The 14,316-nt window shown below is 39.2% G+C and overlaps 1 protein-coding gene across 2 annotated transcripts in view; it reads left to right on the top strand.

Annotated features, from left to right (window-relative positions):
• LOC126146569 (uncharacterized) overlaps nt 1–14,316 on the top strand; it is a 175,695-nt gene that overhangs the window by 43,919 nt on the left and 117,460 nt on the right. For both annotated transcript variants that reach the window (XM_049915630.1, XM_049915629.1), the window contains exon 2: nt 5,099–5,257. In XM_049915630.1, coding sequence (XP_049771587.1) covers nt 5,099–5,257 — 159 coding nt within the window. The remainder of the gene's footprint in view (nt 1–5,098; nt 5,258–14,316) is intronic.

The following is a 14,316-nucleotide window of genomic DNA, read 5'->3' as shown; positions in this document are numbered from 1 at the left end:
AAGAGGAACAAGTTACTTCGCATATTCTATGGGGAATCGTATTGGTATCACGTCAATGCCAGTGGCCTTTCCTCTGTTGAGTGATTTCAAGTGATTTTTTTTTTTCAATTCGTTGGTCACTTATTTAGATATTTTTCATTTTAACGTTTATACGGTGACTGAAAGGAGGAATACCAATACACACTTCCTCTTTGAAACAATTTTGGAAAGATGAACTTAGTATTGTGGCGTTCTCTATGCATGTTCGTTTGGTGTCATTTTGGTCGCAGAGCGCCTGGGCAGATGGCTTTTTCTGTTTCCAGATTTAATATAATATTAAACTTTTTATGGTTTACAATCATATCGATAGATAGAATTTTAGTTTGGAATTTGTTGAACGATTCGCGGACATCTGTCCTTGGCCACATTCTGGCTTCGTCGAGGTTTTACTTCTCTATGAAGATCTGACTACCTTTAAATCTGTGGTGAGCTTATTTGCTCTGGAAAGAGTCTTTTAATGCGGCTCTTGACTCATGGCGGGCCTCTCACATTCCTCATAACATTGCTCTGCACATTTCTATTATAATTATCCATTGAGAAGATTTTACTGACAATAAGCGACAAAATCTCTAACGTGCAACTTTAGTGAATCATCACTGTCTTGCAATATAAAAATTGCCCACTGTGTAGCAGTTGTAAAGGGTGATCAGAAACAATCTGAAGAACTTGTAAGGATGTTGCAAAGTAGATATCGTTGAGAAATTATTGTAAAGAAAAAAATCGACACGTTGTGCCATTTCTGAGTTAATTAGCACTGAAGTTAGGCAATCATGTCGATGCGTGCGCAAATTCAAGCAGCCCGCCAGGGACGGTGTTGCCAAACGCTTTCTTCAAATGTTCAAATGTGGGTGAATTCCTAAGGGACCAAACTGCTACGGTCATCACTCCCTAGACTTACACGCTACTTAAACTAACTTACGCTAAGAACAACACACACACCCATGCCCGAGGGAGGACTCGAACCTCCGGCTGGAGGGGCCACGCAGTCCGTGCAGGACGCATCAAACCGCGCGGCGACTCCGCGCGTCACGCTTTCTTCGTTTGATTTGCTAAAACTGAGCAAGAGAGCAATGCAAACGTTGGACATGGGTCGGTATTAAGGGTCCAACCCGAGCCAAAGGCTGAGCAGTCTCTTTTACTATCATCTACACTATGAGACTGGATACTGTCTTCATTACAAGAATAAACCTGAAGTAAACATTACAACATTCCGTGTTTGCTGGAATCTCATAGGATTTCGTTTCACGTGGAGCCGAGGCCAAGTTGTCTCAATTACAGTCAAGCTCAATAATACGGTAGGTTTTATGCTGTGCGTTACGCTCTCGTCGTCTGAGCAATAATGCGGGACAACAGTTTTATCGGCTCGTTTTAACTTGGACGGCACATGCCAGCCGACTGGTCCAACTTGCCTGCAATGACGTGAGCAGTTTCAGGGAAGACGTAAAAAGAGACGAGCAGAGAAACAATACAGCTTCGAATGCCATTTAATTTTTAACAGACTTGGGCAAAACTCCAGCAATACCACACGCTTCTTTGGAGGCCAGACTGAAACCATAACATTCCCCCTTTCTCAGCCAACATATTATCGTTGTTGAAAACAAGAGTGATGCAAATTCCTAACTTAAACACAGCCTGTGCTATGTGTGTCTTAAACGTATATCGCAGTGATGTCATTATATAGTTAAATATTGAAGCTACTGAAGGCACTACTTACAGTCATTCGTCTGGTAATCTCTGAACTCTTTCCGTACCAGAATCCGAGAAATACATTTCAGTACTGGAAGTGTCATCTACTACGTTGATTACGAGTCGATCAACAACAGAATCCACGAAGCCATTCAAGCGCCACATTTTGTCCTCGTCTCGTATGACGTGCCGTTCTGTATCCCGCAAGCGTTCGGCAGTGACGTGTGACAACATTTCGTGCATTATTAATTCCAGTAAGTCTGGCTGCTTAAATGTCTTGTTATTTCTTGCGACAAATACCTTAACTTGGCTCAGATTAGTTCCTACTGTATGGTGGCAGCTGTAGAAATGCAGGATTTATATGGTGGGTTCGAAACCGTGAGAATTGTTTTCCATATTTCTACGACGCTAACACTCTGGCTTGTGTAACATCACATCTGTGGCATAAAACAATGGACACAGTCCAAATAAAGAGTATTTGATCTTTCACTTTTGTGCTAAAAATTTGTCGTGTTCTCGTAATTTAAACAACCTTTATTAACAATCTTTTATAAAATATCAATAATTTGCAATGAAAACAGGAATATTGTGTGCAGTAGGTAATTAGAAAGAATCAACGCGCATTTTTTATATAAATGGTGAGTAGATATGTGTTAATTATCGTGTATTTGATGAGTTTTATATTTAAAAGACGTAGGTATTCCAAATTGAACAAAAAAAAAGGCTGAAGGTGAGATTTGAACCAGCGATCCACGGACGTAAGCTTCGTACAGTATTCTACAATGCTACCGATTCCGTTGACTAAAATGCCCTTATTTTCCGAACACTTCAAAGGAGATTTTTTCTGTAAAATTGTGAAAAGCATTAAGAACAATGTCTTTCTCGCCACTTTTTAACAGTGTTCCGCCCGCGTTTTTCACTGCGACGCAGAAAGCAGCGTCAGCTATTTTTACACTACATATTAACAGTACTACAATCACAGTATAACAATAGAGAGATGCGACTGTGCACGATTTTTGGAATAAAAACTACATACTAAATTATGACTAACGGAAACATTGATGGCTGTTAACACATTAAAATATTTTAAAGTTTCATTTACCGTAACACAGTAACAAGATGTCTAATACATAAGTAGGACCTACTTCCAAGAGCGTAAAACCACCAGTGCACGTGTGCCACGGCTGCTAACCAATCATCGCGTTTATGTTAGTTTGCATCAGGATTGTTTTTATGACGAACAAAGTATAACTATATCTGGTGGGCCACCTGAATTCGCACATGCAATGTCCTGATTGGCTAACTTCAACTCCAATTAACTCAGAAAAGACGCAAAGTGTCAAAGTGTCGAATTTTTTCCTTAACAATTATTTCTCAACACAACCTACCCTGCAGACTGTTTCTGACCACCCTGTATAACAAGTCAATCTCTATTTATCCTTTCGATGCCTCCAGTAGTCCAGAGGCTGTAACTATCAATTCATTAATGCCCAATAAAGCAGCCCGTGTTTGATTCAAATCTAATTATTTGCTGTTGCATGTTTATAATGACTAAAAACTAATTATTTTCTGTTTTATGTTCATTAAAATATGTTCCTGAATGCAAATATTATCATGACTGACTTTGGAACACACTGAAATAATTTCATGAACATGGTTCTTTATTTCAGATTCATAATTTAAACAATCACAACTAACAGTGGACACATCCCATGACTTCGCAGAACCCACTCATAACTACGATTACTGGCCTTCCATGGTGCCAACAACCTCTAAATTCAATCTTACATCAACGATACATATTTTCTCTACTAGGATGGAAACAAAATGTTCTCTGTGATTTTACGATTTTATCAACAAAATTTTTTTGTTCATATAAAAATGTGTTTCGTTATATTATTTGTATTTAAATTATATGTTACTTCACCCATTTTGATTTAAACTGAATGTAATAAATACAAGGATGATTAGGTTCCTTCTTTTGCGTAAAAGCATACCGAATATTCTCTATATAGCAGATAATATAAAGAAATAGAAATAACGGATAAATGCAATAGTAAAAGCAATAGTAAACTAAGCTCCCCTGCAAAAATAACTTACCGCGCAAATGCGACCAAAAGTGCTATCGGACTATTCATAGAGACCGGCATCCATCGATTCAATGTGAACAAAGAAAATCAGCTTAGGGCTGTCACACTGTTTTGTGTGTTGCGCAGTAGTCTTGAAAGTTAACTTCACGAGCTGGTTCGTTGACTAACTGCCCAAGATAATTTTTGGATAAAGCATTTAGAACTACGTCGCACGCCCTCATCTCTTGAGTCTCCCAGCCTATAGCTGGTAGGTTGAAATCTCCCGCTAATATTACAAGGTGACTAGGAAATTTACATGAGAATTTTTTCGAGTTCTCTCTGAAATGTTCCCCCACTGCAACAGCTGCGGCGTGAAGTTCATAAAAGCAACCGATTAAAGAGTTGATTCACTTTCACCATGTATCTTCACCCATGCTACTTCGCATTCGAAGTCCTTAGTATCTCAACAGATTTTATGTTATTATTTACCATGAACCTGCCTCCACCACCTTTATGATAATAATATCATTAGAAAATGAGCTTATAACCAACAAAAATGGCTCTGAGCACTATGGGACTTCAACTTCTGAGGTCATCAGTCCCCTAGAACTTAGAACTACTTAAACCTAACGAACCTAAGGACATCACACACATCCATGCCCGAGGCAGGATTCGAACCTGCGACAGTAGTGGTAACGCGGTTCCAGACTGAAGCGCCTAGAACCGCACGGCCATACTGGCCGGCTATAACCAACAAAGTAGGTCGTGTAAAATAAGATGTGAAATATAAGCAAAAGTGCGATGTCTCGTGTGACAGAAATTTTCATTTATGTCACTTCTCGGGCTGAAATTAATTTCTTTGTGGTTTCAACTATATGCTATAGAATTCCCAAAGACTATGAAAGGATATCTAATCGACAAAGGACAGGGAATAGGGAAATTTAACATAAAATCCTAGAATGGAAAATACAACAACAGTTAGCAACTCTTATTTGTTGTCAATGAATGTTGCATACGAACGTTTCAGTTCACAGAGGTAGGCCAGCGTTCCGAACAACCAAGTGAAATACTCCAATGAGAAAATTCGGAGGTTTGAGTAACAGCCGTGCAAAAATTAGAAATTCTTAAAATCAGAAATGCTCAAAATTGAAAATAACTTTCAAACGTGTTAAGTCCATAGGCTGATGTTTGTGTCTCCATTATAGTGTACATATGTCTTCTATGTGAGCCATAAATGTTTTACAAATTTCTCTGCTGTCACTTGCAGTGAGTGGAACTGACAACTGTTGTCTTCCGTGCTGCAGGGTCCCTACTTCATAGACATAGAGTCTTTCGAGCCGTGCGATGACATCGGACCGCTGGGCATCAACTTCGAAGTCCGCCTCATTGTGGACTCCGACAACAACACCGTCTACGAAGGAGACCTCACTTTTCCGTACGACTTGAGCGATCCAGAGATGACGGCAAGTAACCTGACTCTAAAATTTGTCGCTCTGCTATGCGATGATCTCATGTGCGACGCTACGTTAAGTGCAAATCAGAAACTGAGAAATTTTGAGGAGTGGATATAACAGACGGAATACTTACTACTTACTACTTAGAAAAGGAAAGCACCGCCGTTCTGTCCACAGGTGGGAAAATCGAGTCCGACCGACCACTGTTCTATCCTAAGCCAAGAGTGTCATCGAGATATGGTATGGAGGGGCAGCGGGTCAGCCCACCGCTGTCCCGGCCGTTGCAGGGTTAGCACACCTGGTGCTGCTGCTCCTCGGTTAGTAGCACCTAAATTGGCATCACGAGGCTGACTGCACACCGTTCCAGGCCTCCTTTTTTTTCTTTTTAAATCATGAGTCTCCTCACTGGTTTGATGCAGCCCGCCACGAACTCCTCATTTGCGCCAACGTCTTCATTTCAGGCCAGCACCAGCATCCTACGTCCTCAACAATTATTTGTTGAGTGTATTCAAATCTCTGTCTTCCAAATCTCTGTCTTTTAGTCGCTACAGCTCCCACTAGTACAATAGTTTCATGAAGTCGTAGGACATATTCTGCCATCCTGTCCTTTCATGGTGTCAGTGTTTTCCATGTGTTCCTTTCTTCATCGATTCTGTAGCCACACTCCTCGTTCTTTATGTTATCAGTCCACCCAATTTTCAACATTCTTCTGGAGCACCACATCTCAAACGCTTCGATTCTCTTCTGTTTCGGTTTTCCCATTGTCCATGATTCACTACCATAGAATGCTGTGCTCCAAACACACATTTCCAAAGATTTCTTCATCTAGTTAAGGCCAATGATGCCCTCCTTACCTCGGTCGTCTTGGGTTACTTTGTTCCCAGGATAGCAGAATTCCTAAACTTCGTCTACTTCGGTATCACCAGTTTTGATGTTGAGTTTCCCGCTATTCTCATTTCTGCAACATCTCTTTCTCTTTTTCCGGTTTACCCTCAGTCGATAGTCTGAATTCATTAGATTAGTCATTTGGTCCAACAGGCCCTGTCGTTCTTCTTCACTTTGACTGAGGGTAGCAATGTCATCAGGCAGTCGTATCATTGATATCTCGTCACCCTGTATTTTAATCCCATTCTTCAACATTTCTTTTATTTCTGTCATTGTTCGTTCGATGTACGGATTGAACAGAAGGGGCGAAAGATTACATCCCTATCTTACATCTTTTTTTAATCCGAGCACTTTGTTCTTCGTCTTTCAGTCTTATTACTCTCCTTTGGTGCTTGCACATGTTGTATATTACCCTCCTTTTCATATAGCTTACTCCTATTTTTCATAGAATTTCGAACATCTTGCTGCATTTTACACTGTCGAACGCTTTGTCTAGGTCGACGAGTACTATAAGCGTGTCATGATTTCTCTTCAGCTTTTCCTCCATTATCAGGTGCAACGTGAGAACTGCATCTGTGGCGCCTTTAACTTTCCTAAAAGCAAACTCATCGTCATCTAACAAATTCTCAGTTTAGCTTTCCAATCTTTGCATGTTGTTCTAGTCAGAAGCTTGAGCTGAGTGTCTGATAGTTTCTGCAATATCTGCCATTGCTATCAGCGGTACTGAGTGAATATTTTTCCGAAAGTCTAATGGTACGTTGTCAGTCTCATAGATCCTACACACGGACTTGAATAATCGTTTGATTGCGACATCCCCCAAATTTCTAAGTTTGGACGGAATGTTATCTATCCCTTTTATTTTATTTGATCTCAAGTCTTCCAGGCCTCCTACCAAGGGAAAATCTCTTACGTTTAGTTTTGGGAACAGCTGAATGAAAACAATGGATTCAGTCAGCAGGCGGAAAACAGTCGACTCATTCTGTTCAATGCGTGTGTATCCACTGAGTTCATTCTTTTGAGTGTAGCCAGTCTGTGGGAGTAACTATGAAAACAGTCGACACGGTCCGTTGTTGTTTTCCGTACTGACTGAATAACATATTTTTTTCTTTCCAATAGAATACATTGTATTGCTTTTCTGTCGGTTGAACCACTTACCAATTACTTGTTCTTTCAACTGAAACCATTCGTTAGTGTTTTCGTTGTCTGAGTTATCCATTCATTCTCCTGAGTGAAATCAATCCACAGTATTTTCATTATCTGAACTGAAACAGTGATATACAGTATACACATATCCCCGGAGGAGAGCTCTAGCTGGGAGATACTGTTGCGCCAAATTTAGAATAAGCGTTATATAATATTCACTTAATTATATATGGAAAAGACTAACTCTTCTCATCGTGCTTTAACATTGATTAATATATTGCTGTGGAGTAAGTGGTTACATATGCAGTTGACAAGCGACTAACTAAGTTGATGTATCGTTGGGGTACCAAGTCGAGCGTAAAAGTTCCCTTAGGGGTACGTGGAGGAGAAATGAACATTGCCAGATTTTAGTGATTGCTTTTCATTTCACTGAAGATGTGTGATGAAATCCATTAATCGAAAAACATTTGAATCTAATCCTTCAATAATTATTCAGCCATTTATATGTGTGGAAGAAGATTGTGCACAAAACTGCGTTACCAGCTACGTAAGTACGTAGTTTTCGCACCTACTTGCGCTTGCCACCTTCGGTACTGTGTGAATGATATATATGCACACAATCCTCCTAATATGTTACAGCTTCTAAATTGTAGCAGGTACGATATTTCAGTATTCAAATTCATACGTTGGTACTTCATGTTTGTCTATCTCTGGCCATCACTGTAAACAGTCGTTAATACATTCGCATCCCCCAGTGCCGCTGAAAGCAACTGGAGTCTTCTGATGTCGGGTGCTTTCAGTTGTGAGTGGAAGAATTTACCGTTTTGGCACTGTTAAATAATTGTTCTTGACTAGACTCAGCTATAGCTTGTTGTCATTGTTATTGTCTTTCCGGTGTTAGATTTTTATTCAGTGCCAATAAGAAACTTTCAGTTCAGTTTTTCGTCCAGTTCAGTTTTTAGGTGTAGGTGTTTACTTAATAGTGAACTTCGTGTCTGGATCAAAATGCCGAACGCTCATTGGTGTGGGAATGGAAGGATTCATGCGGTTGGGTAGAAAGTGTACCTCAAGACAAATTCAATGTGGTGTGCTATGAACCACGGGTCCTGCCGTTGGTTAGGTGTCTTGCGTGCCTCAGCGATACAGATACCAGTACTGCAGGCACGGAACAGAGAATATACGGAATGGAAACTCGGCCTCATAGTCAGTCCATGCGCCAAAATTTAGTGCGCATGCGTGAATAGTTCCATACTGAAACCGACTAAACAGTTGTGTTTGAAGCCACAGACAAACTGATACGTTTTGTTCATTTATTAACTGTACATTTTAGCTGCTGAGCTTACGTATAAGTAAACAGATAATGAGGAGTAGCAAGAGAGTAAGATCATACAGGAAAGTAACGAGCGGTCCCCACAAAGCGGCTGATAGTACATGAGAATAATGAGTGTTTTTGATTTTCTTGCTGTAACCAATAAAAGCTTATTAAACAGTATAAAATACTATACGTAAGTAAAGGTAACCTACAATCAACTTCTGGAGTAAATTTTTCAGTAGAGGTTGTTCTTTTCCTTCAAAAAATTAATGCAACTTGTTTAACAACTGCGAATTTTCTTCACAATTATATACTGTAAAATACATTTCATTCCGAGGAAACTAACTGGAGCACAAAACTGATTTCTTTCATGTTTTTAGTTTAGTATCACAGCTCGATGATGAAGTGTGTCTTAATTTGTTATCGGTCATAGTTACTGTGATGCTTAATTTCCCAGCACACCTGCAGCATAAAATTAAGGGTTGCGGTGAAAAACGTGGTTGCTGGGTTCGTTGCATAATTCGTTATAGGTGATACATTGCTGTGTACCAAATGTAGCTAATACATCGAAATTTTTAAAGTTAGAAGGAAAGCCACGTCTCATTACAGTCTGGAGAAAATAGAAGTTAAATTATTTCACTTGAGTGCGCTTTCGTAGATGTTCTGCCTGACGGTGACACGTGCAATTAGCCTGCAACTCAAGCCATGAATAGATCGTGCAGATAGGTACACATTTCTCTAATTAGTGATTCTAATTTATTACTTTACTTGTTAATGGATAAAAAGAAGACATTCCACAGCGACAGTTACATAATGGAAAAGCTGGAAGTCATCTCATTCATGACAAAAGTTCCTTTGTGACACTTATTAGCCATTTATCAAACTGCTATGATTCATATTACGTAATGCGTTAGAGTGAACTAAAAGGTCTGGACCTAATTGAAAACATTTGTAGAAATTAGATTTTAATGCAGCCTACTGTTTTTCATTTAAAGCAATACTTATGTTAATTCGAAATCAATTTGGCACCAGCTGTGTTAGGTGTAGGTAGATACTCTAACTGCTGATGACATGTGAAAATTTGTGTTGGACCAAGGCTCAAACCCGTATTTCCTGCCTATCGCGAGCAGTCGCCCTAACCACTCGTTTTTTTTTTCTTTTCGTTCCATGTATCTGTTGCTTCGTCAATTTTTCGTTATCTGTTGTCCGCAGATGTCGCATGACACCCCTCATATTCTTTCGGTGGAAACTGCACTCAGTTTTTTCAACACAGAGGGTTGTCAGGCGTACGACCGAACATGCTAAGCCACCGTGTCGACACTGAATGGTTAGCAGACGGGGCTTCCGTGTTAATCGACAATCGGTGTCAGTCCCAACAATTTAATGTTATTCACCTGGATAGGAGGATTGTAAATGGTGAGACAAAAGTTGTGCCAACGAACCATTTCGGCTAGCCGTGCACGCCAATTTATTTCGAATTAATTTCAGACGGCTGTCAGTCTCCATTAATGACTACTCATCCAGACATGCAAGTAAATAAGTGTTACCTTCAAGTTGAAGACACGAAAAAAATTCCAGCACTAATATAAACACTGCAACTTTTGCAGGGAATCACGTAACAACTGTTTCCGTTGAAAGTGTACTTGATTTATCGGCTCAAAGACCTAGAAAAAAATTATAAAGTAAAATAAAATTGTTGGAAAGAAAAAGCCGATATTTGCAAAACAAAGTTACTTCATTGACATCTGAAGCTAAAAGCGGAGGCAGTTCACAGCTTGCATATGTGAACAGCAATTAATTTAAAAGCCCACGTGATAAGTTTTAAATAAAGGCTTATAAATTCCTAAAGTTTTCATTTGGTTAGTTAAATTGCTTCCGTTTCGTAAGAATGTCCATTTCGAGCCGTAGCAGTAAGCAGCTATCATTTCGCGTTTGCTCGGTTTCAGTGTGGCGTTGAGGGCAACGCTTGACTTGATATAAATCAAAAGAGCCGCCCCCTGCTTTCCTTTGTGAATACTGTCTATTCCGTGCTGTATGTGCAACCACAACGGACGGCTATCTCTTGAGAGCCCAGACAAACGTATGGTTCCTAAAGAGGGGTAGCAACCTTTTCAGCAGTAAAAGAGGCGACAGTCTGGATAATTGACTAATCTGGTCTCGTAACATCAGTCAGAATGGTCTTGCTGTGTTGGTACTGCGGACGGCTGAAAGCAAGGGGAAACTACAGCCGTAATTCTTTTCGGAGGACTCGCAGCTCTACTGTACTGCTAAACGACGATGCCACCCTCTTGAGTAAAATATTTCGGAGGTAATATTCGGATCCAAGGGGCAGGGATTACCCTGCAGGATGTCGTCACCAGGAGAAACAAAACTGGCGTCTACTATTCGGAGTGTGGAATGTTACATTCCTTAGTACGACAAGTAGGTTAGAAAATTTCGAAAGGGAAACGGGTAGACTGAAGTTAGATATAGTTAGATATAGTGGGAATTAGTAAACTTTGGTGGAGAGGAACAGCACTTCTGGTCAAGTGAATACAGGGCCTTAAAGACAAAACCAAAGGCCGCGCGGGATTAGCCGAGCGGTCTGAGGCGCTGCAGTCATAGACTGTGCGGCTGGTCCCGGCGGAGGTTCGAATGTGTGTGTTTGTCCTTAGGATAATTTAGGTTAAGTAGTGTGTAAGCTTAGGGACTGATGATCTTAGCAGTTAAGTCCCATAAGATTTCACACAAATTTGAACAAAATCAAACAGGGGTAATGCAGGAGTATGTTTAATAATGAATAAGAAAATAGGAATGCAGATAAGTTTCTATGAGCAGTATAGTGAATGCATTATCATAGCGAAGATAGACAATAAGAAGACACTCACCACAGTAGTACAAGCTGACTTGCCAATTACTTCCACAGCTGATAAGGAGATTGGTGAAACGTATGACGAGATAAAAGAAATTATTCGGATAGTTATGAAACACGAAAATTTAATTGTGATTGAATTCGACAGTAGGAAAAGGAAGAGAAGGGAAAATAGTAGACGTATATGGATGGGGAAAAGGGGCGAAATAACAAGCCACCTGGTAGAATTTTGTACAGAGCATAATTTAATAATCGCTAACGCTTAGTTTAAGAATCACTAAAAAACGGTTTTGTACGTGGAAGAGACCTGGAGACGCTGGAAGATTTTGATTTTATTAGATAATGGTAAGACAGATGTTTCACAACGAGATTTTAAACTGTAAGACATTTGCAGGTGTTGACATGGACTCTAACTACAATTTATTGTTTATGAACTATAGATTAAATCTTAAGAAATATCAAAAAGGTGGGAAATTAAGGAGATTGGACATGGACAATTTGAAAGTACGAGAGGCTAATGAGAGCTTCAGAGGAAGCATCAGGCAACGATTGACTGAACAGGGGAAAGGAATACATAGAAGACAAATGAGTAACTTTCAGAGATGAAATAGTGAAGGCAGCAAAGAGTCAAATAGGTAAACAGACAAAGCCCAGTAGAAATCTTTGGATATCACAGCAGATATGGAGTTAAACTGATGAAAAGATAAAAGATAAAAATATAGAAAATGAAGTAGGCTAAAGGGAATAGAAACGTCTAAAAACGAGACTGACAGGAAGTGCAAAATAGGTAAGAAGGAATCGCTATAGAACTAATGTAGGGATTTATAATTAACAACAACAGGCAGTATCTGCAATGATTATGCATGTTCAGAAACATATTAACTAAAGAAATTGTAAGAAAATTATCGAACGATGGCAAATATTTCTCGCGAAAGAAGTTCCTACGACAATTGACAACATATACCTAAAAAGCAAGTGTTAAGTCACTAAACTATCAAAATTTATTATCTTTTGTGCTTTCTGTTCCCGTCACCCCCATCTTTTACAGGCAGAGATTTGTCAGTTCTGAGTGCAAATCGTTGGGAAGAGAGAGAGCTTCAGTGAACTGAAATAAAAAGTAATTTTTCATTTATTTGAAAATAAGTTCATAATGTAGCATCAGTTTAAAAACCAAACAAAACTCCAAGTTAAATACCAGAAGGATGAAAAATTGGTATTTAGGTCAACAGATATGTAAATTTATAAAATACTTAATTTTAGGAACATATTTTTTATTCATCTTCCCTAGAAATAGTATACTTTATTGGGCTTGAAAAAGTTGGCAACATTATTCATGTTCCATTTGTAAGCAAAATATATATAAGAGAAATAACTCAAAGCTGGAGACTGAGTGAAAACGTACATACAAGTCACCAGCGGGAAAGTGCTCCTATCGGATCACAAAGAAGTCGAATAAGCTTATCCAAAGATAACAGATTTTCAAAAGTGAGACCCCTTTGGAAACTCTTGAATGAGCTTTCAATAACGAAAGACTGCTATGTGTTGATGAGGCCCTGATTCCGTATTATGTTAGACATGGAACAAAGCAACATATGGCAGGTAAACCGATTAGGTTTGCTTATAAAGTCTGGTGTCTTTGCACAAGAGTAGTGTACCTAGTTCATGCTCAATCATACCAGGTTGCTGCGACAGACCTGAGCTTGGTGTAGGTGGTTCAGTTGTGTTAGACCTAGTATCATAACTTCCCTTTGAGAATGAACAGAGATGTGATTTCTTTTTTGATAACTTTTTTACTTCGTTGCCACTTTTGGATGAACTAAAATGAAAGGGCTTCATTGGAACAGGAAAATTCGCTCAAATAGAATAGAGGGTGCTCCTCTGCAAGACCATAAACTGAAAAAGGTTCCAAGAGGAACACATGACGAAGTAACCAATAATAAATCTGGACTGATTGACTCCCTACCATGACGACAGCATTGTTACCATCACCTCAAACAGAAGTGCAGTTCAATCGGCTGGACAATCCAAACGATACAGTAGGTGTGAGAGAAAGTCTATTGAAACAATTACTCCTGCTGCGTTGTTAGCTAACATCGGAAGATTGGACAGACTAGATGAAAATATTTGAAAATACAGAATTAATTTCAGAACGAGAAAATGGTACTACCAACCTCTTGCTTTTCCACTAAATGCACCAATAAGCAATGTTTGGTCGCTGTGTAGACAAACAATGCAATATAATGGCAATCCACAGGATCTTCTTGGCTTCACAGGGTATGTGGTCAACAGTTACTTTCAAAAGTACAGCTCATGACAGTCATCTGCCCATCCAGTGCGAAATCCAAAAGCCTTACATGAAAGGGTGCTCAATGATGTACGCTACGATGGACAAGATCATCATTAGGCAAACAACTAAGACGTGGCCAGTGCAAGAAGAACACAACAAAACATTGTAGGAAATGTAAAATTCCTTTGTATGCAAATTATTATGTGCAGTTTCATACAAACTAAAGTTCAAACTGAACTCATTAAAACACAGTGTAATCTTGTTTATTCCTTATTTGGTTATATATTCACATTTTGTGTAATCTATAAATGAGCTGTATAAAATATGTAGTGAGAAAAATAAACACAGACGTGAAAAATTTACATTCGCTTCTCACAGCATTACATGCACGGTACCTGTACCCTCTCATTCCCACTATTCCATTTTTGGAACGTCCATTCTTTGTACTAAATATATTATTACAATCACGAAAGTGGTATTCTGGTTTATCTACACTTCAAATATAAGATTAAACACGAATCCGTCATAGATTTGAATGGCAAACCTTCTTGGAATCAAACGGGCTAAGTTCGACTGGGACGAAATTCGTC

The sequence above is a fragment of the Schistocerca cancellata genome, chromosome 2 (assembly GCF_023864275.1).
Source record: "Schistocerca cancellata isolate TAMUIC-IGC-003103 chromosome 2, iqSchCanc2.1, whole genome shotgun sequence".
Classification (NCBI taxonomy): Eukaryota; Metazoa; Arthropoda; class Insecta; order Orthoptera; family Acrididae; genus Schistocerca; species Schistocerca cancellata.
Note: the sequence above shows the minus strand (reverse complement) of the source record. Positions and strands in the feature narration are given on the sequence as shown.